The 19,328-nt window shown below is 40.4% G+C and overlaps 1 protein-coding gene across 1 annotated transcript in view; it reads right to left on the bottom strand.

Moving 5' to 3' along the window:
* LOC127787898 (probable E3 ubiquitin-protein ligase ARI7) overlaps window positions 1-19,328 on the bottom strand; it is a 72,184-nt gene that overhangs the window by 44,788 nt on the left and 8,068 nt on the right. The window contains exon 3 of the mRNA XM_052315965.1: window positions 13,434-13,558. Within this exon, the coding sequence (XP_052171925.1) occupies window positions 13,434-13,558 (125 nt within the window). The remainder of the gene's footprint in view (window positions 1-13,433; window positions 13,559-19,328) is intronic.

Here is a 19,328-nt window from a genome sequence, read left to right as displayed (position 1 = left end):
TACATCTAAGTGAATGCTACAAGAAAAGAAACTATGCGTGCAAGAGCAATGTGCAGTTATGCCAGGAAACATGCAGAAATAAGTATAACCTCCCAAGATCATATCAATATAAAACCTCCCCGAGTCACCATCATCCCTTCTAACACTTGTGTCACACATCTCAGCCTCACCTCTAGGCTAAGCCCCACCTCTAGGCACGTGAACGTGGTCCAACTCCTCACGCCTCACCTCTAGGCACGGCCCCACCTCTAGGCACGGGATTCCCCCCCCAATCATCGTGATGTTCCACCAACAAGCTACTAGTCATCATGTTCGAGTTCCAGTCCCACCAACTAACCACAAAATACAACACAGAGATGCATATATTTATATATATAGGCAGGATATGCTCAAAGTAAGGAAATATGAGATGTAAGCAACAAACCATCCACAATGAACCCAAGAGTGATCAAGAGGAAGCAAGAAGCATGTACAAGAACCACTCACCCTGACTAATTACCATTAAAAGCACTGCTTACAACAAGCGAGAATGGGTTTTCTTGCAGTTTTCTTACTGCTTGGCATCAACTTCGAGAAAGACTCAAAAACTCTGGCGAAGCTCGTTCTCCCTCGATTCTCCACCGATTTTCTTCCTTCGTTTTGCAAGATTCTCTCTTCTTTCTCAAGAACAAGACCCTCTCCTTTGTTTCCCTCAATTTGGAAGAGATTCTCCTCTAGAATGTTTGAAATGATTTGTGATTAACATAGGCTCCTATTTATAGACTTTTCTAACCAACCACATGTTGCCACCTCAAGGGTCATCATGAGTCCTTAACTTAGCTTCCAAGTAGAACAATGGTTGTTTGCCATGTGTCCTTGAAGATAAGGTTTGGAGACTTTATCAAACTTGGAGACTAAGTAGTTTTTATGGCCAATCACACGATGCCACCTCAGGGGGTCATTATGAGCCATGATGTGATCTTATCCTTTCTTTCAAATAACCAATGGAAGCTTTCCACATGTCTCTAACTTGGAGATTAAGCAAAAGACTTGGAGAAGACTTAGAAAATAGTTGGAAAAGACTTAGCAAAGACTTAAAAGAGGACTTGGAGAAGACTTATTTTAACAAAGACTTGGACTTGGACTTCAAAACGATTCAAAACTACATTTGATTTGAGTTTGAAATCCAATATATTTTGAAGCAATATTTTAAAGTTTCAACAAACGACGCTTCGGCCCAAACTTTTTACATAACTACACTTAGACCCTTCGCAACTTGGTCCCTGAGTCATTTTTAATTGCACTTTTTGGTCCCTGAAAAATGAATAAATTACACTTAGCACCCCAAGATTTTAGATAAATTACACTTTTACCCGACTTCAATATTTACGATTTTGCCACTGGTTCAGAAACTGAACCTTTATTGTTTGAATAAGCAATCATGGTCCAATCCCTCAGCCTCACCTCTCGGCCACTGTTGTTAGAATCTTACGATTCACGATTCGAATCGTACGATTTGACTCGATTCATATAGAAATCGAGTCGAATCTATAGGGTGAATCTAAAATCCCTTAGAATCGTACGATTCACGATTCAAATCGTACAATTCGGCTCGATTCATATAGAAATCGAGTCGAATTTATAGAGTGAATCAAAAATCCCTTAAAATCAACTATGAATCGGACGAATCGACCGTGAATCGCATGAATAGCACGATTCGTCCAATTTGTGCGACTTCGTCTGCATGTGCACTTTAATCAAATATTTGTTCTATTTGGCTATCTTTGAAAACAAAGAAGATGATGAAAATGATGAAGATGGTGATACTCTTGAACTTGAAGATGAAGATTATTGATAACTAGTGAAAATTATGGATAATGGAGTTTATTAGTAACCTTATAATTGTAGGGTTTTTTTTTTCTAACTTGTTATTTTGAAAGTGATTTGGTTTGGTGTAATTTGAATTTAAAGCCAACATGATTATACTTTTGCCTTTTGGTATAATTTTAAACTTAGCAAATATATTTAGAAGTTTATTTATCTATTTATATTTAGAAGAATTGATCATGGTGGGTACATTATTTATTTTCTATGGATATATATTATTTATAGTTGAAATTGAGAATGTGTACCGAATCTTACGATTCAATTCGATTCTCGATTCTCGATTCACGATTCATAAAATAAGAATTCCGATTCTCGATTCGAATCTCGATTTAACAACTATGCTCTCGGCACGAGATTGCCCCCCCCGATCATCGTGACGCTTCTCCAACACGCGGCCAACCATCATATGCAAGTTCCCGATCCACCGATAGCAACTATCACCAAATAATATGTGGAAGACAAAGCGGAAGGAATGTGTACAAACAAAGGAATATCAAGTAGACACGGCATCACCTGTAGGCACGGTGCACAAACCAAGGAAAATATGATATGCAAACCACAAGTTACGTGCAAGAGTAGTCATGTTTAATCCCATTGATAAACCACAACAACAAACTTCGTGATGCAAGCAAAATAGGAAAGAAACGCTCAAAAGTAAGGAAACATGAGATGTAAGCAACAACTGTCCACAAGAGAAAAACCAAGAGTGATCAATATGAATCAAGGAGCATGCATAAGAACCACTCACAAATGAAACCAAGAATGATCAATAGAAAGCATGCACAAGAACCACTCACCGTGATCGTTTTCCCTTCGATAGTACTGTTTACAGCCTGGTTTCGAGCACTAGGGGTTGTTCCTACAGAAATCACGGAGAGATAGGATTGGTCACATATATGCAAGGGACTCAGCCACCGGGTCAAAGTATTCTCAGGTGCCGGATGCCATTGATAGGTTCCAACGATTAAGTCCCCCTGTTTTTCGAGGAAGGGCGAGCGCTGACCCGAGCGAAAGTGAGTATTGGATAGAACAACTCGATAAGATTTTTGATTTCATTGGATGTGGGGAAGGGGAGAAAGTAGTTTGTGCCACTTTCATGCTCCGAGATGAGGCGGACCATTGGTGGAGAACGATGTAAAGGACTTTGCCTGGCCCTACGAGACACGGTATGCCAGTTGTCACATGGGCTCAGTTTAAGGAATTATTTTACACTAAGTATTTCCCTTTATGCAAAAAGTTGGAAAAGAGCCAAGAATTTATGAATTTGAAACAAACTAGGGATATGTCAGTTGCCTAGTATGAAGATAGCTTTTCTCGGTTAATTAAATACATGCCTGTTTATAATTTGGATGAAGAGGCAAAATCTCAGAAATTTCTTGGTGGGCTAATACTTGAGATACAGCTGGCATTGTGTTCCTTAGGGGCCCGTACTTATGCAAAGGTTGTTATGCAAGCTTTAACGGTTGAAAGTAACCTTGTGCGAATGAATACTTTAAAGGTAGAAGTGCAAGAACCCGAGGACAAGAACGCGGGAAGGAAGCATCACTTAAGAGTCCAAGGAGGAAACTTTAAGCCTAGGAGTAGGTGTCTTAAATGTCAGAAGTTCCATCCTGGAAGGGCATGCCAAAGCTAGACTCAAGGATGCTATTCATGTGGAAGGAGTGACCACTTGGCCCGTGATTGTCCCAAGGGACCTAAGTGTTTCAACTGTTAGAAGATCGGTCATCTTTCAAAGGACTGTCCACAGAGAAAGCAAGTCGATCAAGCAGAGTAGGCAGAGGAGGCCAAGAACCGCGACGAGGCCGAGTGTATCATCTAACGAGGGAGGATGCCAACGCAAGCCCGTCAGTCATACAAGGTACACTAATCTTTCTCAATACACCAGTGCGAGTGTTAATTGATCCTGGATCAACACATTCATTCATTTCTCATGCGTTGATACAAAGTTTGAATTTGGAATTGGAGGATTTTGTATGTCCTATGCTTGTGGCTACTCCTTTAGGGAAACAAGTGGAAACTAGCACAAGGTATAGGAAAGGAAGGGTTGAGTTGGGTGATAGTGAATTTGCACTTGAACTCACATCATTAGAAATCCAAGATTTTGATATAATCCTTGGAATGGAAATTGAATTTTCTATAGAAGTTGTACCAGGAACGAATCCCATATCCATATCCCCGTATAAAATGGCCCCAGCAAAACTAAAAGAACTTAGAAGTCAGTTGCAGGACCTTTTGGACAAGGGATTTATTCAACCCAGTACCTCACCTTGGGGAGCACCTATGTTGTTTGTTAAAAAGAAAGACGGAAGTCTGAGGATGTGTATTGATTATAGGCAGCTAAACAAAGTGACTATCAAAAATAAGTATCCTCTCCCTAGGATTGATGAATTGTTTGATCAGTTGCAGGGTGCTAAAATATTTTCCAAAATTGATTTAAGGTCTAGTTATTATCAGTTAAGGATTAAGAAGGAGGATATTCCAAAGACTGCTTTTAGATCCCAATATGGACACTATGAGTACCTAGTGATGCCTTTTAGATTAACTAATGCACCTGTTGCCTTCATGGATTTAATGAATCGGGTGTTCAAACCATATTTGGATCAATTCGTAATTGTGTTTATTGATGACATCCTAATTTATTCTGCTAGCAGAGAAGAGCACGAACAACATTTGAGAATTGTCTTGGAAACATTGCGGAAGCACTAGCTATATGCTAAGTTTTCAAAATGTGAGTTTTGGTTAAATCAAGTTGCTTTCCTTGGTCATGTCATATCAGGAAAAGGAATAGCGATAGATCCCTCAAAGGTCGAAGCAATAAGAAACTGGTCATAACCCAAAACAGTAAACGAGGTACGAAGTTTCTTGAGTTTAGCTGGCTACTATAGGAAATTTGTTGAAGGATTTTCTCGCCTTGCTTTACCTTTGACTCGATTAACATGAAAGGGAATTAAATTTGAATGGAACAAGATGTGTGAACATAGCTTTAAGGAACTTAAGGAGAGACTAACCTCTACTCCGATTTTAGCGATGCCTAATGATACAGGAGGAAACTGATACCCGGGCGAAACACCTCCTCGATTAGTCTACCAGAAAGTCTGAAGGGCTAGTTAGTCCAAACTAAAACTTTCTTAAGTATGATCATGTATAAGAAGGCTATCACTCTTCCAACAACAACATATCCAGCCGTTATCCCACTATGTGGGGTTGGCTATATGAATTCTAGACTTTTATGTGGGTTACATCCCAACAGATAGTTTGTCTAGAATTCATATTTGGATCCGACTAGGTTTTATGCTGCCTGTCGGCTACCTAACGCAACCCTCCTCCTTTATCCGAGCTTGGGACCGGCAGTGGATAATATCCCCTGGCGGAGTAATGATGAAATGAAATTTGAACACCATTTTCACGTGGAGAAGTTTCATGAGATGGTGGTGGATGGTGAATGAAGATAATTGATATAGTTGTGTTCCATCACTTAGTTGATATGGTGAAACCAACAAGTACAATATGGAAACACAACATAAGGCTATCACTCTTCCATTCTGATATAATCATACTTGATTAGTTTTCTATCCCTTAAATCATTCATCTTATGTTAGACTTAAACTCTATCACTTTTAGGTGATACCATTGTAATACCTCCTCGACTCAAGTATCACGAGTAGATTTACACCTAATCGCCCAAGAGGTGTTAGGAAACCCTAAGCAGCGAAAACCATGAATCGAACCTACCAGAAAGTTTGAAAGGGTTTCCCATACAAGCAAGCCTTTCATTACGATAGAGTTTAAGTCTAACATAAGAAAAAGAAGTATCATCTCCGAATTATCACAACACTTCTGAATAGGATTACATAAAATAACATAAAAGTACTAAACGTCCACAGTTTCTTTCCCATTTGCCTCGCTCGCCTCCTTAGCTCTTGACATTCCAAACATACCTAGAACGCGGAACGTTTCAAGGGTATCAACCCAAGTTAGATTACAAGAATCTAAGTGAGATGGTTTTAAGAAAGAAATAGGTTATGTATGAAATGCAAGTAAGCAAAGTGAAACCCCCTTTTGTGGAAGCCATGCCAGGGTGTTGCAATCACCCACGCGCACGCCATGCTCACCTCAAACACACATATGTGACTCCAAGAGCCACTCATGGCGGCCACTAGCTTGCCACAAACAACCACATGCCATGAAGTGATGAAACAAGTAAAGTAACATGCTAAACAAAGAGAGCAAGTGAGTAGGTTCACTTTCAACACAAATGATTCAAGAAATGGTCAATATGAAACACAAATAATGCAAGAAACCACTCACACTAACTGTTGGTCTTAACGGTTCACCGTTTATAGGGATTTTAGCCCGATTTAGCTGCAATTTCATACAGTTCGAGTCATCAATCCAAGATATTTTTATATATAATCATAGAGAATGATTTAAGAAGCAAAACCACAAAATTATAAAGGAAAAGACCCTGCCACGCGCCTTCACGCGCCACCAGAAGGGCGGCCACGCGCGGCAGCGGCTAGCGCGTGTGATGCACGCACCGTCTCCTTGCTTCTTACGGATTCTGCACCAGAAATTAAAACGGCTATATCTCATTCATTTTAATCCCGATTTGCCTTCCGTTTGAACCTATGGACTCCCCTTTCAGTGCTCTACGACCCTACGGAAAGAAAATTGACTTACCTTTTCAATTTCCTTTCTATTTTCGCGATTTTCCGACCAGGTCTCTCTATCCTTCCTTCTTTGCTTTTTCTTTGATTTTTTCTTGCACTTGCTTGCTTTCTTTCTTCTTAGCTTCACGTGGCTTCTCCTCCATCCCTTTATATAGCCTTTTAAACCCCAAATCTCCAAGATTTCTCTTAGCCTCTAAGTTAACCCTTTTTTCTACCCTAGCAATCATTACAACTTTGAAATTTTTCTCCTTTGATACTATCTTTCAAAGCAAGCCACCACTCCTTCCAATCTAAAGCCTCCAAATACACCTTCAAGATAAGCTCTATCATCTTCTTCCTTTGCAAGCAAATCCTAGCTAATCTTAGTCTTCCAAGTTTAGACTTCTGGGGTAAAACAATCATTACAATCATAAGACTTTAAGACTTTAGGGAAAAATTCTCAAACCAATCCTATCTCTCCAACACATGGCTTCTAGGATAAGGAATCATTATTGCATTCATTCCTTTTGTTGGAAACAAGCTATCCCTTTACAAGTTGTGATATTTGCACTTGGGTCTGGTTTAGTGCCCTAAAACCATTTCTGTTTACACTTTAGCTCTAAACTTCCATTTGAAACACTTTTGACCTCTTTTTCACATTTGCTAAATACCATTCACTTTATTGCAACATCCAAACTTTACATTAAATTCTTGGGTATTACATCCTCCCCCCTTAAATAAATCTCGAGACGAAATTTCCTTAAGTCTCCATAAAGTCAAAGAGATTTGGATAATTTTGCCGAATTTCTTCTTCTCTTTCCCAAGTAGCTTCCTCAATGTTGTGATGTCTCCACAGGACTTTCACTAATGGTATCGTTTTGTTCCTTAGCACTTGTTCCTTTGTATCCAAAATTTCAACTGGTTCTTCAGGATAGGTTAAATCTTCTCGTAGCTCAATAGCCTCTACAGGAATCTTCTGGGTAGGATCAAGTTCATGTTTCCGGAGTCGTGAGAAATGGAAAACATTATGTATGTTGGACATTGTCAGAGGTAATGCCAAACGATAAGCAACTACCTCGACTCGCTCCAAGATCTCATATGGTCTGATGTATTTAGGGCTCAACTTCCCTTTCTTCTTTCCTTGGGATATTACTTGAGAATGTATGATCTTCAAATATACTTTATCGCCTGGTTGAAACTCTAAGTCCCTTCTCCAGTGGTCTGCATAAGACTTTTTTGTCTACTCTGAGCCATTTTGATCCGTTCTCGAATTATCTTGATTTTCTCATTTGTCTGCTGCACAATTTCAGGTCCTGTTATTCGCCCTTCTCCTACTTCTGTCCAGCATAGAGGAGTTCTGCATTTTCAACCGTAGAGAGCTTCGTAGGGGACCATTCCAACACTGCTATGGAAACTGTTATTATATGCGAACTCAATTAAAGGCAAATGTTCTTCCCATCCCTTTGAGAAGTCAATTACACACGCTCTCAGCATGTCTTCCAAGGTTTGGATGGTTCATTCCGACTGGCCATCTATTTGTGGATGGTATGCAGTACTCATCTGCAAGCATGTTCCCAGACACTCTTGCAAGCTTCTCCAAAATCGAGAGGTAAATCTTGGATCTATATCAGAGACAATGCTGACTGGTACCCCATGTAGTCTGACAATTTCCTTTATGTACAGTTGAGCTAGCTTACTAACAGGTTGTCCTGTCCTCATTGACAAAAAGTGAGCAGACTTTGTCAGTCTGTCCACAATCACCCAAATCGCATCATTCCTTGACGGTCCTTTTGGTAATCCTGTTACGAAGTCCATAGTAATATGCTCCCACTTCCACTCGGGAATTTCCAGAGGTTGCAACTTTCCAGCCAGTCTTTGGTGCTCAATTTTGATTCTTTGACAGGTATCACACCGAGCCACTTGTCGCGCCACATCCTTTTTCATTCCCAGCAACCAATATACTTTTTTCAATTCCCTGTACATTTTCGTAGCACCAAGATGAATCGTATATTTGTCTCTATGAGCTTCGTCTAGTACAGTTTGCCTCAATTCCCTTACTCTAGGTACAAAAACTTTGTTGGCAAACCGTAGTATGCCATCTGAGAAACTAAAACTTGGATTCTTGACCTACCCTTGGTCGTCAACCCACAGTTTCAGTCTCGAGTCTTCCTTAGTGGCTTACCGAACTTGTTCTAACAGTTGAGAATGAACCACTAGGCTAGCGACATAAATAGAAATTTCTTTAGGAATTACATTTACCGCTAACTGGCCAAAAGCCTCCACCAATTCCCACTCCCGAGTCATCAAATTGGCCATCAAGGCAGGCTCTTTTCTACTCAATGCATCGACCACAACATTTGCCTTTCCGGGATGGTACTGAAGCAAACAATCATAATCCTTCAGAAACTCCATCCACCGCCGCTGCCTCATGTTCAAGTCTTTCTGGGAGAACAGATACTTCAAGCTTTTATAATCCGTGAAGACCTCAATTTTTTTTCCATACAAATAATGCCGCTAGAGTTTTAAGGCAAACACAATCGCCGCAAGCTCCAAATCATGGGTAGGGTAATGCCCCCTTACCCATGATACTTGAATCATTTGTATTGAATGTGGACCTACTCATTTGCTCTATTTGTTTAACATGTTACTTTACTTGTTTCATCACTTCATGGCATGTGGTTGTTTGTGGCAAGCTAGTGGCCGCCATGAGTGGCTCTTGGAGTCACATATGCGTGTTTGATGTGAGCATGGCGTGCGCGGGGGTGATTGCAACACCCTGTCATGGCTTCCACAAAGGGGGTTCCATTTTGCATACTTGGATTTCATACCTGATCTATTTCTTTCTTAAAACCATCTCACTTAGATTCTTGTAATCTAACTTGGGTTGATGCCCCTGGAACGTTCTGCATTCCAGGTATGTTTGGAATGTCAGGAACTAAGGAGGCGAGCGAGGCTTACGGGATGGTGGACTACGGTGCTTCAGGGACGCGTTATGCAACTTGTTGATGCTCTAGGAAATTTCCTTGACGTGGTTGTTCCCGTCATACAGCAAGTCCCACCAGGCCCAGTACTCCCGTATATAGTAGAACTCCAGTTGGGTTATTTGGTGTCCATACTAACCCCAGAATTTAATGTAAAGCTTGGATGTTACAATAAAGTGTTTCAAATGGAAATTTAGAATTAGAGTGTAAACATGAATGGTTTTAGGGTATTAAACCGAACCCGAGTGCAAATATCACAACTTGTAAAAGGGATAACTTATTTCCAACAAAAGGAATGAATGCAATAATGATTCCTTATCCTAGAAGTCTTGTGCTGGAGAGATAGGATTGGTTTGAGAATTTAAAGTCTTGTGATTGTAATGATTATTTTACCCTAAAAGCTTAAACTTGGAAGACTATAATTGGCTAGGATTTGCTTGCAAAGGAAGAAGATGATAGAGCTTATCTTGAAGGTGTATTTGGAGGCCTAGGATTGGAAAGCATAGAGGCTTGCATTGGAAGATAGTATCAAAGGGAGGAAAATTTCAAAGTTGTAATAATTGCTAGGGTAGAAAAAATGGGTTAACTTGGAGGCTAAGAGAAATATTGAAGATTTGGAATTTGGAAGGCTATATAAAGGGGAGGAGGAGAGGCCACGTGAAGCTAAGGAGAAAGAAAGCAAGCAAGTGCAAGAAAAAGCAAAAAAGAAAGGATAGAGAGACCTGGTCGGAAAATCGCGAAAACGAAAAGAAAATCGAAAAAGTAAGTCAATTTTCTTTTCGTAGGATCGTAGAGCACTGAAAGGGGAGTCCATAGGTTCAAACGGAAGGTGAATCGGGGTTAAAATGAATGACATATAGCCGTTTTAATTTCTGGTGTAAAATCTGTAAGAAGAAAGGAGACGGCGCGTGCATCACACGCGCCAGCCGCAGCTGCGCGTGGCCACCCTTCTGGTGGCGCGTGAGGGCACGTGGCAGGGTCTTTTCCTCTGTAATTTTGTACTTTTACTTCTTACATCAATCCTTATGATTATATGTAAAAATATCTTGATTTCGTGACTCAAACTGTATGAAACTGCAGCTAAATCAGGCTAAAATTCGTATAAACGGTGAACCGTCAAGACCTATAGCAAGTGTGAGTGGTTTCTTACATTGTTTGTACTTCATATTGATCATTTCTTGAATCATATGTGTTGAATGTGGACCTACTCACTTGCTCTCTTTGTTTAGCATGTTACTTTACTTGTTTCATCACTTCATGGCATGTGATTGTTTGTGGCAAGCCAATGGCCACCATGAGTGGCTCTTGGAGTCACATATGCGTGTTTGAGGTGAGCATGGCATGCGTGAGGGTGATTGCAACACCCTGACATGGCTTCCACAAAGGGGGTTCCATTTTGCATACTTGCATTTCATACATGATCTATTTCTTTCTTAAAACCATCTCACTTAGATTCTTGTAATCTAACTTGGGTTGATGCCCCTGGAACGTTCCGCGTTCCAGGTATGTTTGGTATGTCAAGAGCTAAGGAGGCGAGCGAGGCAAACGGGAAAGAAACTATGGACGTTTAATACTTTTCTGTTGTTTTATGTAATTCTATTCAAAAGTGTTGTAATTATTTGGAGATCATACTTCTTTTTCTTATGTTAGACTTAAACTCCATCGTAATGAATGGCTTGTACATGTTTTGCTTATATGGGAAACCCTTTCAAACTTTCTGGCAGGTTCGATCCATGGTTTTCGCTGCTTAGGGTTTCCTAACACCTCTTGGGCAATTAGGTGTATACCTACCTGTGATACTTGAATCGAGGAGGTGTTACACAAGCACTACATCACAACCCCCTAATTACAGCAACCTCAAGTCTGCCTCAAACCTTTCTCCTTGCATCTCCCACCCAAAGCCATTACAGGCTAAATTACTCATCACTTGACTTCCATTAGCCATTGTCACGCTCAAGGGTGAGGTTCCCGTGAGCTGACACCTGAGTCTTTTGGTCGTGCTTTCATCAAGAAAGTTGTGGGTACTCCCACTATCAATTAAAATCATCAAATTGCACGTGTTAGTTTGCCCCTCTACCTTGATGATTTTATTGTTAGCTACCCCCTTCAGAGCATGAATTGAGATCTCCCTATTATCTTTCTCTCCATCCTCCCCCGTGCCCTCTTCCTCTGCTTTCTTGGGACCCTCCTCCTCATCCCCTTCTAGAAGCGGAATCTGCCTCTTACATTGATGCCCAATGTGGTACTTGTCACCACATTGAAAATAGAGACCAGCCAATCTTCTTTGCTCTCTTAACTGCTCCCCGTGGGGAACTGAGCTTGAGCCTCTTACGGTCCTCACTCCTTGGTTACCTTTTGCCATACCCCGATGATAGTTCCTTCCCCTAACAGGGTTTGTTCCCAACACTACTCCTCTTTGTTGATGTCCCTGCTTCTTCATTAATGCTTCTACTGACATTTCTTGTAGTCGATCACTTTCAGAGGCTTGCTCCACTGTCCTTGGTCTCATCATCTTAACCATTGGACGTAACTCCTCACTCAGACCACTCATGAAGCTCGACACAAAGTAAGCTTCTGATAAGTGGGGATTGTGGCAAATCATGAACAATCTTAATTCCTCAAACCTTTGCAAATAAGCCCCTATGCTCCTTGTGTGCTTAAGCTTATTAAACTCTTATATCATATCCACCATACTCCTCTCCCCGAATCGCTCACCCAATTTTTCAGAAAACTCCTCCCATGTGTAGTCTTCCCTCACACTAAGGCACCCCTGGAACCAAGCATCAATTGCTTCATTGAAGTAAGCAATGGCTAACGTCACCCTCTAGCCCCTAGGTATGCTGTGCCAATTGAATATCCCCTCGCATTTCCACAACCACCACCGGGGGTTAACCCCTTTAAATGTCGGTATCTCCATCTGGGGCATGGAAAACCCTGGGGGATGGGCACGAGGCTGCTCGTTCCTTTCTCTGCCCATAGCTCCCTCCAATCCTTCTCAGGATCTACCTCAATCTCCAAGGTCCCTTCCATCCTATTCGTTCCATTCCTCGGTAAAATGGACTCTTCTCTTTCTCGTGGAGGAAAATCAGGAGCCATTCTTACCGCGTTTTGGCGAGTGAACATGATCATGAATTGTTGCATTTGCGCCCCCATGTCTTCTCGCAGCCTCGCCATGGACCCTTCTAGTCTCTGCTCCATTCCCTCCAACGAACCTTTCAGCTTGCGATCCATCGCCATGATCACCTCATGGTTCCTTTCTCCACCAATCTCCAGTTGGTCAATCCTACTTTGGACATCTGACACAGTTGAGCTGACTTGCTGCAACTATGTCTCGAAGTTTTTCATGCAAGTTCCTTTCGCCATCGCGACCACCTAGTAGCTTCGGCCAAAAACCAATGCTCTGATACCAATTTGTCACGGAAATGGGTGACGGCACTCCGAATTCAATGAGAATTTAGGAGATGCAATCAAGTTTGCAGAAGAACGAAGAGATGGGAGATAATTAAAAGAATTTAGAAAGAGAGAGACAGAGACAGAGAGATGTAGGGAAAAATTCATAAATCTCATATTCATTTCAGATACCTTTCCAAGAGAGACTTGGAAGGTGATATACTTCATAGGGTAGGCACTACCACAAGAGATCCCCTCTTGCCCAACGGTTGTAACAATATAGTTTGTCCTATCCAAGCCCCTTTACACGTGGCAAGCTATGGCTAACAAACAACTAACAACCTCTCTAGAAAATATAGCAATAGCTAATAAATGCAACAGTAAATAGCTACAAATTACAGCAAAAAATTAAAATGACCGCTAATATGAATGGCTGCCGTGACACAACGTCCGCAATAGGAGGCAGGATTTAAGAAAGAAAAAAGATGAACAATCTGCTGCTGGTGTCCACAAAGACCAGAGGAATAACAGAACATAAAAAGTTTACCAATGATAGTGTCGAAGTAGAATGCTTGCAGCTACTTTTGAGATGGACAGAATGGTGGAAACTGTTGTGATATCATCTTCTTGACGCTGGCGTATATCATCTTCTTTCAAGACAATATAATTTTTCTGAAACAACAAAGCATATTTGTGAAATCCAGAAGAACAAATTAAGCAAGAGCATAAATTAATGACCTTGTGACAAATGCAATCCAACTGAAAAGTGCACATAAAAATAGAAAAAAAAAAATGTGAGTTCGTTTAAACAATTTTTACAATGATTTTTCTAATATTCACTGTTTTGTCCACATAAATCTTGTGAAACAAGGGCTATACTCCCATATGTAATACAAACATGGGCAAATTAATGCCCTGTAGTTGGGCTGAAAATCAGTGTGTCCTAGAACTTTAGTTGTGATTCTAAACTTCCATGTGAATACTGCTAGTGTGATTTTTTTCTAAACAAAGGTATTAAGAGAAATGTCCCTCTTTTTTCCTAGTTTCTCAAGGTCTTTCTTGCTCCTCTCTCTAGACTTCTTCCTCCCACCCTCTCTTCCACCACGTCTTTCATCACTTTCCACATAGCTCCAATGAGCTCCAGCTCCTACTCCACAACCACACTAGCTTCGAACACCACATCTGACACTACAACCAGCAAATTCATTGACCAATACAACTTCATTCCTATTCCTTATCTCTAGAACAAAAATCACCACCATTGTCCATCCTTACTCTTCCTAAACTACCAATCCCCATGCCCAACTAAAACTAATTCACCACCAAGCCCATCAAAGTCCTCACCAACTCCAGCCCCCCAACTCAACCATCAAGCCAGCCATCTCAGTCAAAGCAACTGCCACATCCAAGCACCCCAACCTATTACACCTTACCCCTATTTGAGCCCCAACTGCACACCAATCATAACACTTAATTCTTACCCTATGACCTCCTGCTATGAAATGCACATATGCACATTCCCACCTCCAACCATAAAATCTACCATCATCCTCAGCCATAGGCAATTATCTCGTCATCCCTAACCACCCCCAAGCCCAACTTGATTACCACCTCTAGCCCCATCCCACCACCACAACCATAATCAATCATCATTCCAACCCCAACATTTTGAAGTCTTAACTCCCCATCCTACTGCATTAAGATTTCATAGCACTATCCAATTCAATTCTACAAGCATTTTCTCACACGTGCCACATTGTAGCAGTCACATTCTCCAAACAGTTGCAATAATTATTTGCCACACCACTCAAGAGAAGGGTTTTAAAACACCAATAGATGTATTAATAATTCTTGATGGTTCCAATTGTACTAGCTTAAGAAAACCCTTCGCCAACCATGATTTCCTCTGAGACTTGTGCTCATCCAGCCCAAACAGCTTTACAACAAATTTGGCTTGGAACATCCTCGTATGTACTTCCTAGTCTCTTCTTGGCAACACTTCCATGTGTCCTCAAGATAGCACTTCTGCATGGGAAAATTCGCTACAAATGCCCTCAAGAGTTGTGTTTTGTGATTCTTGTAAAGCTGGTAAACTTAGTCAATTACCTTTTGTTGATTGTCCAATTACAGTCACTAAGCCTCTTGAATTAGTCTACTTTGATTTGTGGGGTGCATCTCCTATTTTCTCCGTTGAAGGATATCGGTATTACATCATATTTGTGGATACTTTATTCACGATATACATGGCTATACCCATTGAAATTTAAATCAGATGCCCTCTCCGTTTTCAAAATCTTTCATAAACTTGTTGAAGTCCAATTTCAAACCAAGCTTAAGGCTTTACAAACTGATAATGGGGGAGAGTTTAAGGTGGTTTTACCCTATCTTCATAGCTATGGGATCCAACCTCAATTCACATGTCCTTACACCCATCAGCAAAATGGGGTAGCCAAATGTAAACATAGGCACATTGCAAAAATGGGGTTAACCTCGTTATCACACTCTCATATGGCACTAAAATTTTGGGTTGAAGCCTTCCAAATGGCAGTATACACAATCAATTTGTTACCTTCTTCTACTCTTAAATTCCAAATTCCATTCGAGCTTCTCTTTCACAAACAACCTAATTACTTGATGTTACAACCCTTTGGTTGCGCTTGCTTTCCTTATTTGCACCCTTATAACAAGCACAAATTTGAGTTTCATTCTACCAAATATGTTTTCATTGGGTATAATCATGCACAAGCAGGATACAAGTGCTTGCATCCATCTGGCCGAATTTATGTTTCTCGGCATGTTCAGTTTAATCCTGATGATTTTCCATTCATCTCGTTGTTTTCTTCTAGTTCTATTTCTAATCCCTGTTCTCCTAGTTTTTCAACTTCATATTTCTGAGTCTATTCCTTGGTCAACCCCTCCTAAAGTAGCACAACTCGAGTCCTCTTCCTTATCAAACTCAATCTCTTCTCAATCCACAAGGTCTCTTTCCAATCAGGTTTCTAGTTCTCCTATTCATCCTCAACTTGTATTAAGTTTGTCTATACCTTAGCCTTGTTCTCAACCTATACCATGTATACCTAAATACACAGCTTCTCCTCAACCTTCTATTCATCCTATGCTTACCAGATCCAAGGCCAAACGACTTCAATTAACTTCTCCTCATGCCCTAACCAGTTCCTTAGTTCCTAGTTCTGTACATGAGGCCTTCTTAGAGCCAAGATGGGTTAAAGCTATGACGGAGGAATTTACAGCATTGAAACATAATGGTACTTGGGAGTTGGTTCCATACTCTGACAGTATGAACCTCATTGGGTGTAAATGGGTGTATAGAGTTAAATACAACCCTGATGGATTAGTTCTCAAATTCAAGACTCGGTTGGTAGCCAAGGAGTTTCTTCAAACACCTGGAGTGGACTATATGGAGACTTTCAATCCAATGATTAAAGCTCCGACAGTACAGGTTTTGTTCACTTTAGCAGTTACCTTTGGTTGGGATATTCAACAAGTGGCTATCAATAATGCATTTTTGAATGGCGACTTGACAGAGGAGGTCTATATGTCTTAGCCTAAGGGGTTTGTGGATGTAAATTATCCCTCACATGTTTGCAAGTTAAGGAAGTCTCTTTATAGGCTTAAATAAGCCCCTAGAGCCTGGTATACAAAGTTGCGGTTAGCTCTTCAGTCATGGGGTTTTGTGAGAGCAATGTCTGATGCATCTCTGTTTATTAAACGCACCCTTCAATTTGTCCTATTTGTCTTGATCTATGTAGATGATATTTTGTTGACTGGTTTAGATTCTCAAGCTCTTTCAGATTTTATTCATGCTTTGGATAAGGATTTTGCACTCAAGACCTTAGGTTCAATGCATTATTTGCTTGGGTTTGAAGCTCATCGAACTCGTGCCGGAATTTGTCTTACTCAGTCCAAATATGCACTGGATTTGATGGGAAAGGTTGGTATGATGGATTGTAAACCGAGTAACACACCTATGAATTCCTCTAATTCCTTAACTGATGAGGGTGAAGTGTTTGATAATCCATCACTTTATCGTATTATCATTTGCTCCTTTCAATATTTGACATATACTAGACCAGATTTGTCGTTTGTTGTAAACAAACTCAATCAGTTCTTGTCTTCACCTAAACAGCAACGCTAGGTAGCTTGCAAAAGGCTTCTACAATATATCAAGGGTACCTTGGGTCTAGGTTTGTTCTTTGCACCAGCTCCTCTTGATTTACCTTTGGTAGTCTATACAGATGCGGATCATGCTGGCTGCAAAGTCAGCAGGAGATCTACAAGTGGAACATGTGTTCTTCTTGGTCAGAGCCTGATTGTTTGGAGCTCCCGGAAGCAAACAGTAGTGGCTCGATTAGTTGGAGAGGCCGAAAATAGAGCTATAGCTCAAGGGGTAACCAAAATCTTATGGCTGCAATCACTGTTTTCAGAGTTGGGTTATAGTTATGGTTCTACTCCTATAGTGTGGAGTGATAATATGGCTGCAAAGAGTATTGCTGAAAACCCAATATTCTACTCTCGCACCAAACACATTGAAATTGATGTTCAATTTGTGAGAGAAAAAGTTGAAAATGGTGTTGTTGACATTCGGTATGTGCCTTCCTTACATCAGTTGGCTGATATTTTTACTAAAGGACTACCTAGCAGCAGATTCAGGTTTCTATGTGAGAGGCTCAATCTCAAGGAGTCTCCTATACAGTCAGCCTCAAGCAAACAACCTGATGGAGAGGAGTCACAATTGAGGAAGAATGTGAAAGGAAATGTTACCTGAAGCTATACTTTCTACTTATTGTTTTGTGTTGCATTTTCTCTTCTTATAATTATGTTGCTTGTTGTTTATATTGGTAGTCCTAGCTAGTCTATTTCTTTACAGTTATTTCTATGTTTGCCCAACTTATGTTTGAGCGCCCTTTCTGTTGAGCGCCTTTCTGTTCAATCGCTGAGTATATAATCAGCGGCTCTTCTGGTTTCAAGTATTCGATTGATCATTCTAATATCTAAATTTAGTTCACGATTCTCTTTCTCCTCTGTTTGCCCTAGTTATTGCTTTTGTTTTTACATTTACACATCTAGCTTATTCAATGATAGCCTAATTACAAGTATACCACTGGGGTCATGACACTTACAAGTACACATTTTATCACGGGGCAACTTTGCTAAGGGTCCCCTGACTCTGAAGCGAGAGCTTCACAATTGAAAGAAGAAGAAAACAAGAGATGAAAAAATACCTCGATCAATGCTATTGAAACAGAATGAATAATATCACCACCCAACATCATGAGAATTAACAAATCCTTATATACAACAAGTTAGATAGGCGTTGCCTAACTGCCTAACTAACCATTACAACAGTTATAACAAAAATAATCAACTACAACTACGAGCACAAATACAGCCTGCTACCAACAGCTTATATCCTTCACATTCCCCCTCAAATCAAGATCCATAGATGAAGATAAAATAGATTCTATAGTACTTGTAGGCAACAGACTTTATGTTATAATAGCAGAAGGATCAGTGTTGACGTTAGACATAACTGACCTCTTGAAACCCAGCTTGGTACATAAAAACACAAATCTATCCCTAGATAACCCTTTTGTAAAAATATCGGCCACTTGATGAAGTGTAGGCACGTACCGAATATCAACATCTCCATTTTCAACATTTTCTCTCACAAAATGCACATCAATCTCAATGTGCTTTGTTCTCGAATGAAATACAAGGTTCGAAACCATACTTTTAACTGTTAAATTGTCGCACCAAAGAACTGGAGTTTGAGTACCAAGGATAGCCTAACTCGGATAACGGTGACTTTAGCCACAAAATCTCGATTACACCTTGGGCAACTACCCTATATTCTACTTCACCCACTGATCTGGCAACTACTGACTGTAATTTGAAACCCCAAATTAACAAATTGCAACCAAAGAATACACACAATCCACTGGTTGATCTCCTAGTCACCTTACACCCTACATGAAGGACAAATTCATGGGAGATGGAGTGAACACTAGACCAAAATTAACAGTTCCTTTAAGATACCACAACAATCCTTTACAAGCCAGCCAATGTTGTTTCCTTGGAGAAGAGAGAAAATGACTTAACTTGTTAACTATAAAGGCTATATCAAGCCGGGTGTACGTTAGGTATTGAAGAGAACCAACAATAGTTCTGTAGAAAGATGGATCCGAAAACATCTCACCCTCATATGTCAAGGATATACTCGAAGTCATAGCTGTGCTACACGGTTTACAATCTTGCATTTAAGTCTTTTTCCATAAATCCAAGGTGTATTTAGACTGTGTAAGATATATACTAGTGGGATTTCGATATGCTTCAAACCCTAGGAAATAATTAACCGATCCTAGAGTTTTGAGAGTAAAATGTGTGTCCAGATCATATATGCACACTTGTAAAGCTAAAGAAT

The sequence above is a fragment of the Diospyros lotus genome, chromosome 13 (assembly GCF_014633365.1).
Source record: "Diospyros lotus cultivar Yz01 chromosome 13, ASM1463336v1, whole genome shotgun sequence".
Taxonomy (NCBI): domain Eukaryota; kingdom Viridiplantae; phylum Streptophyta; class Magnoliopsida; order Ericales; family Ebenaceae; genus Diospyros; species Diospyros lotus.
The sequence above is the reverse complement of the archived record's forward strand: the minus strand, read 5'-3'. Positions and strand labels throughout refer to the sequence as shown.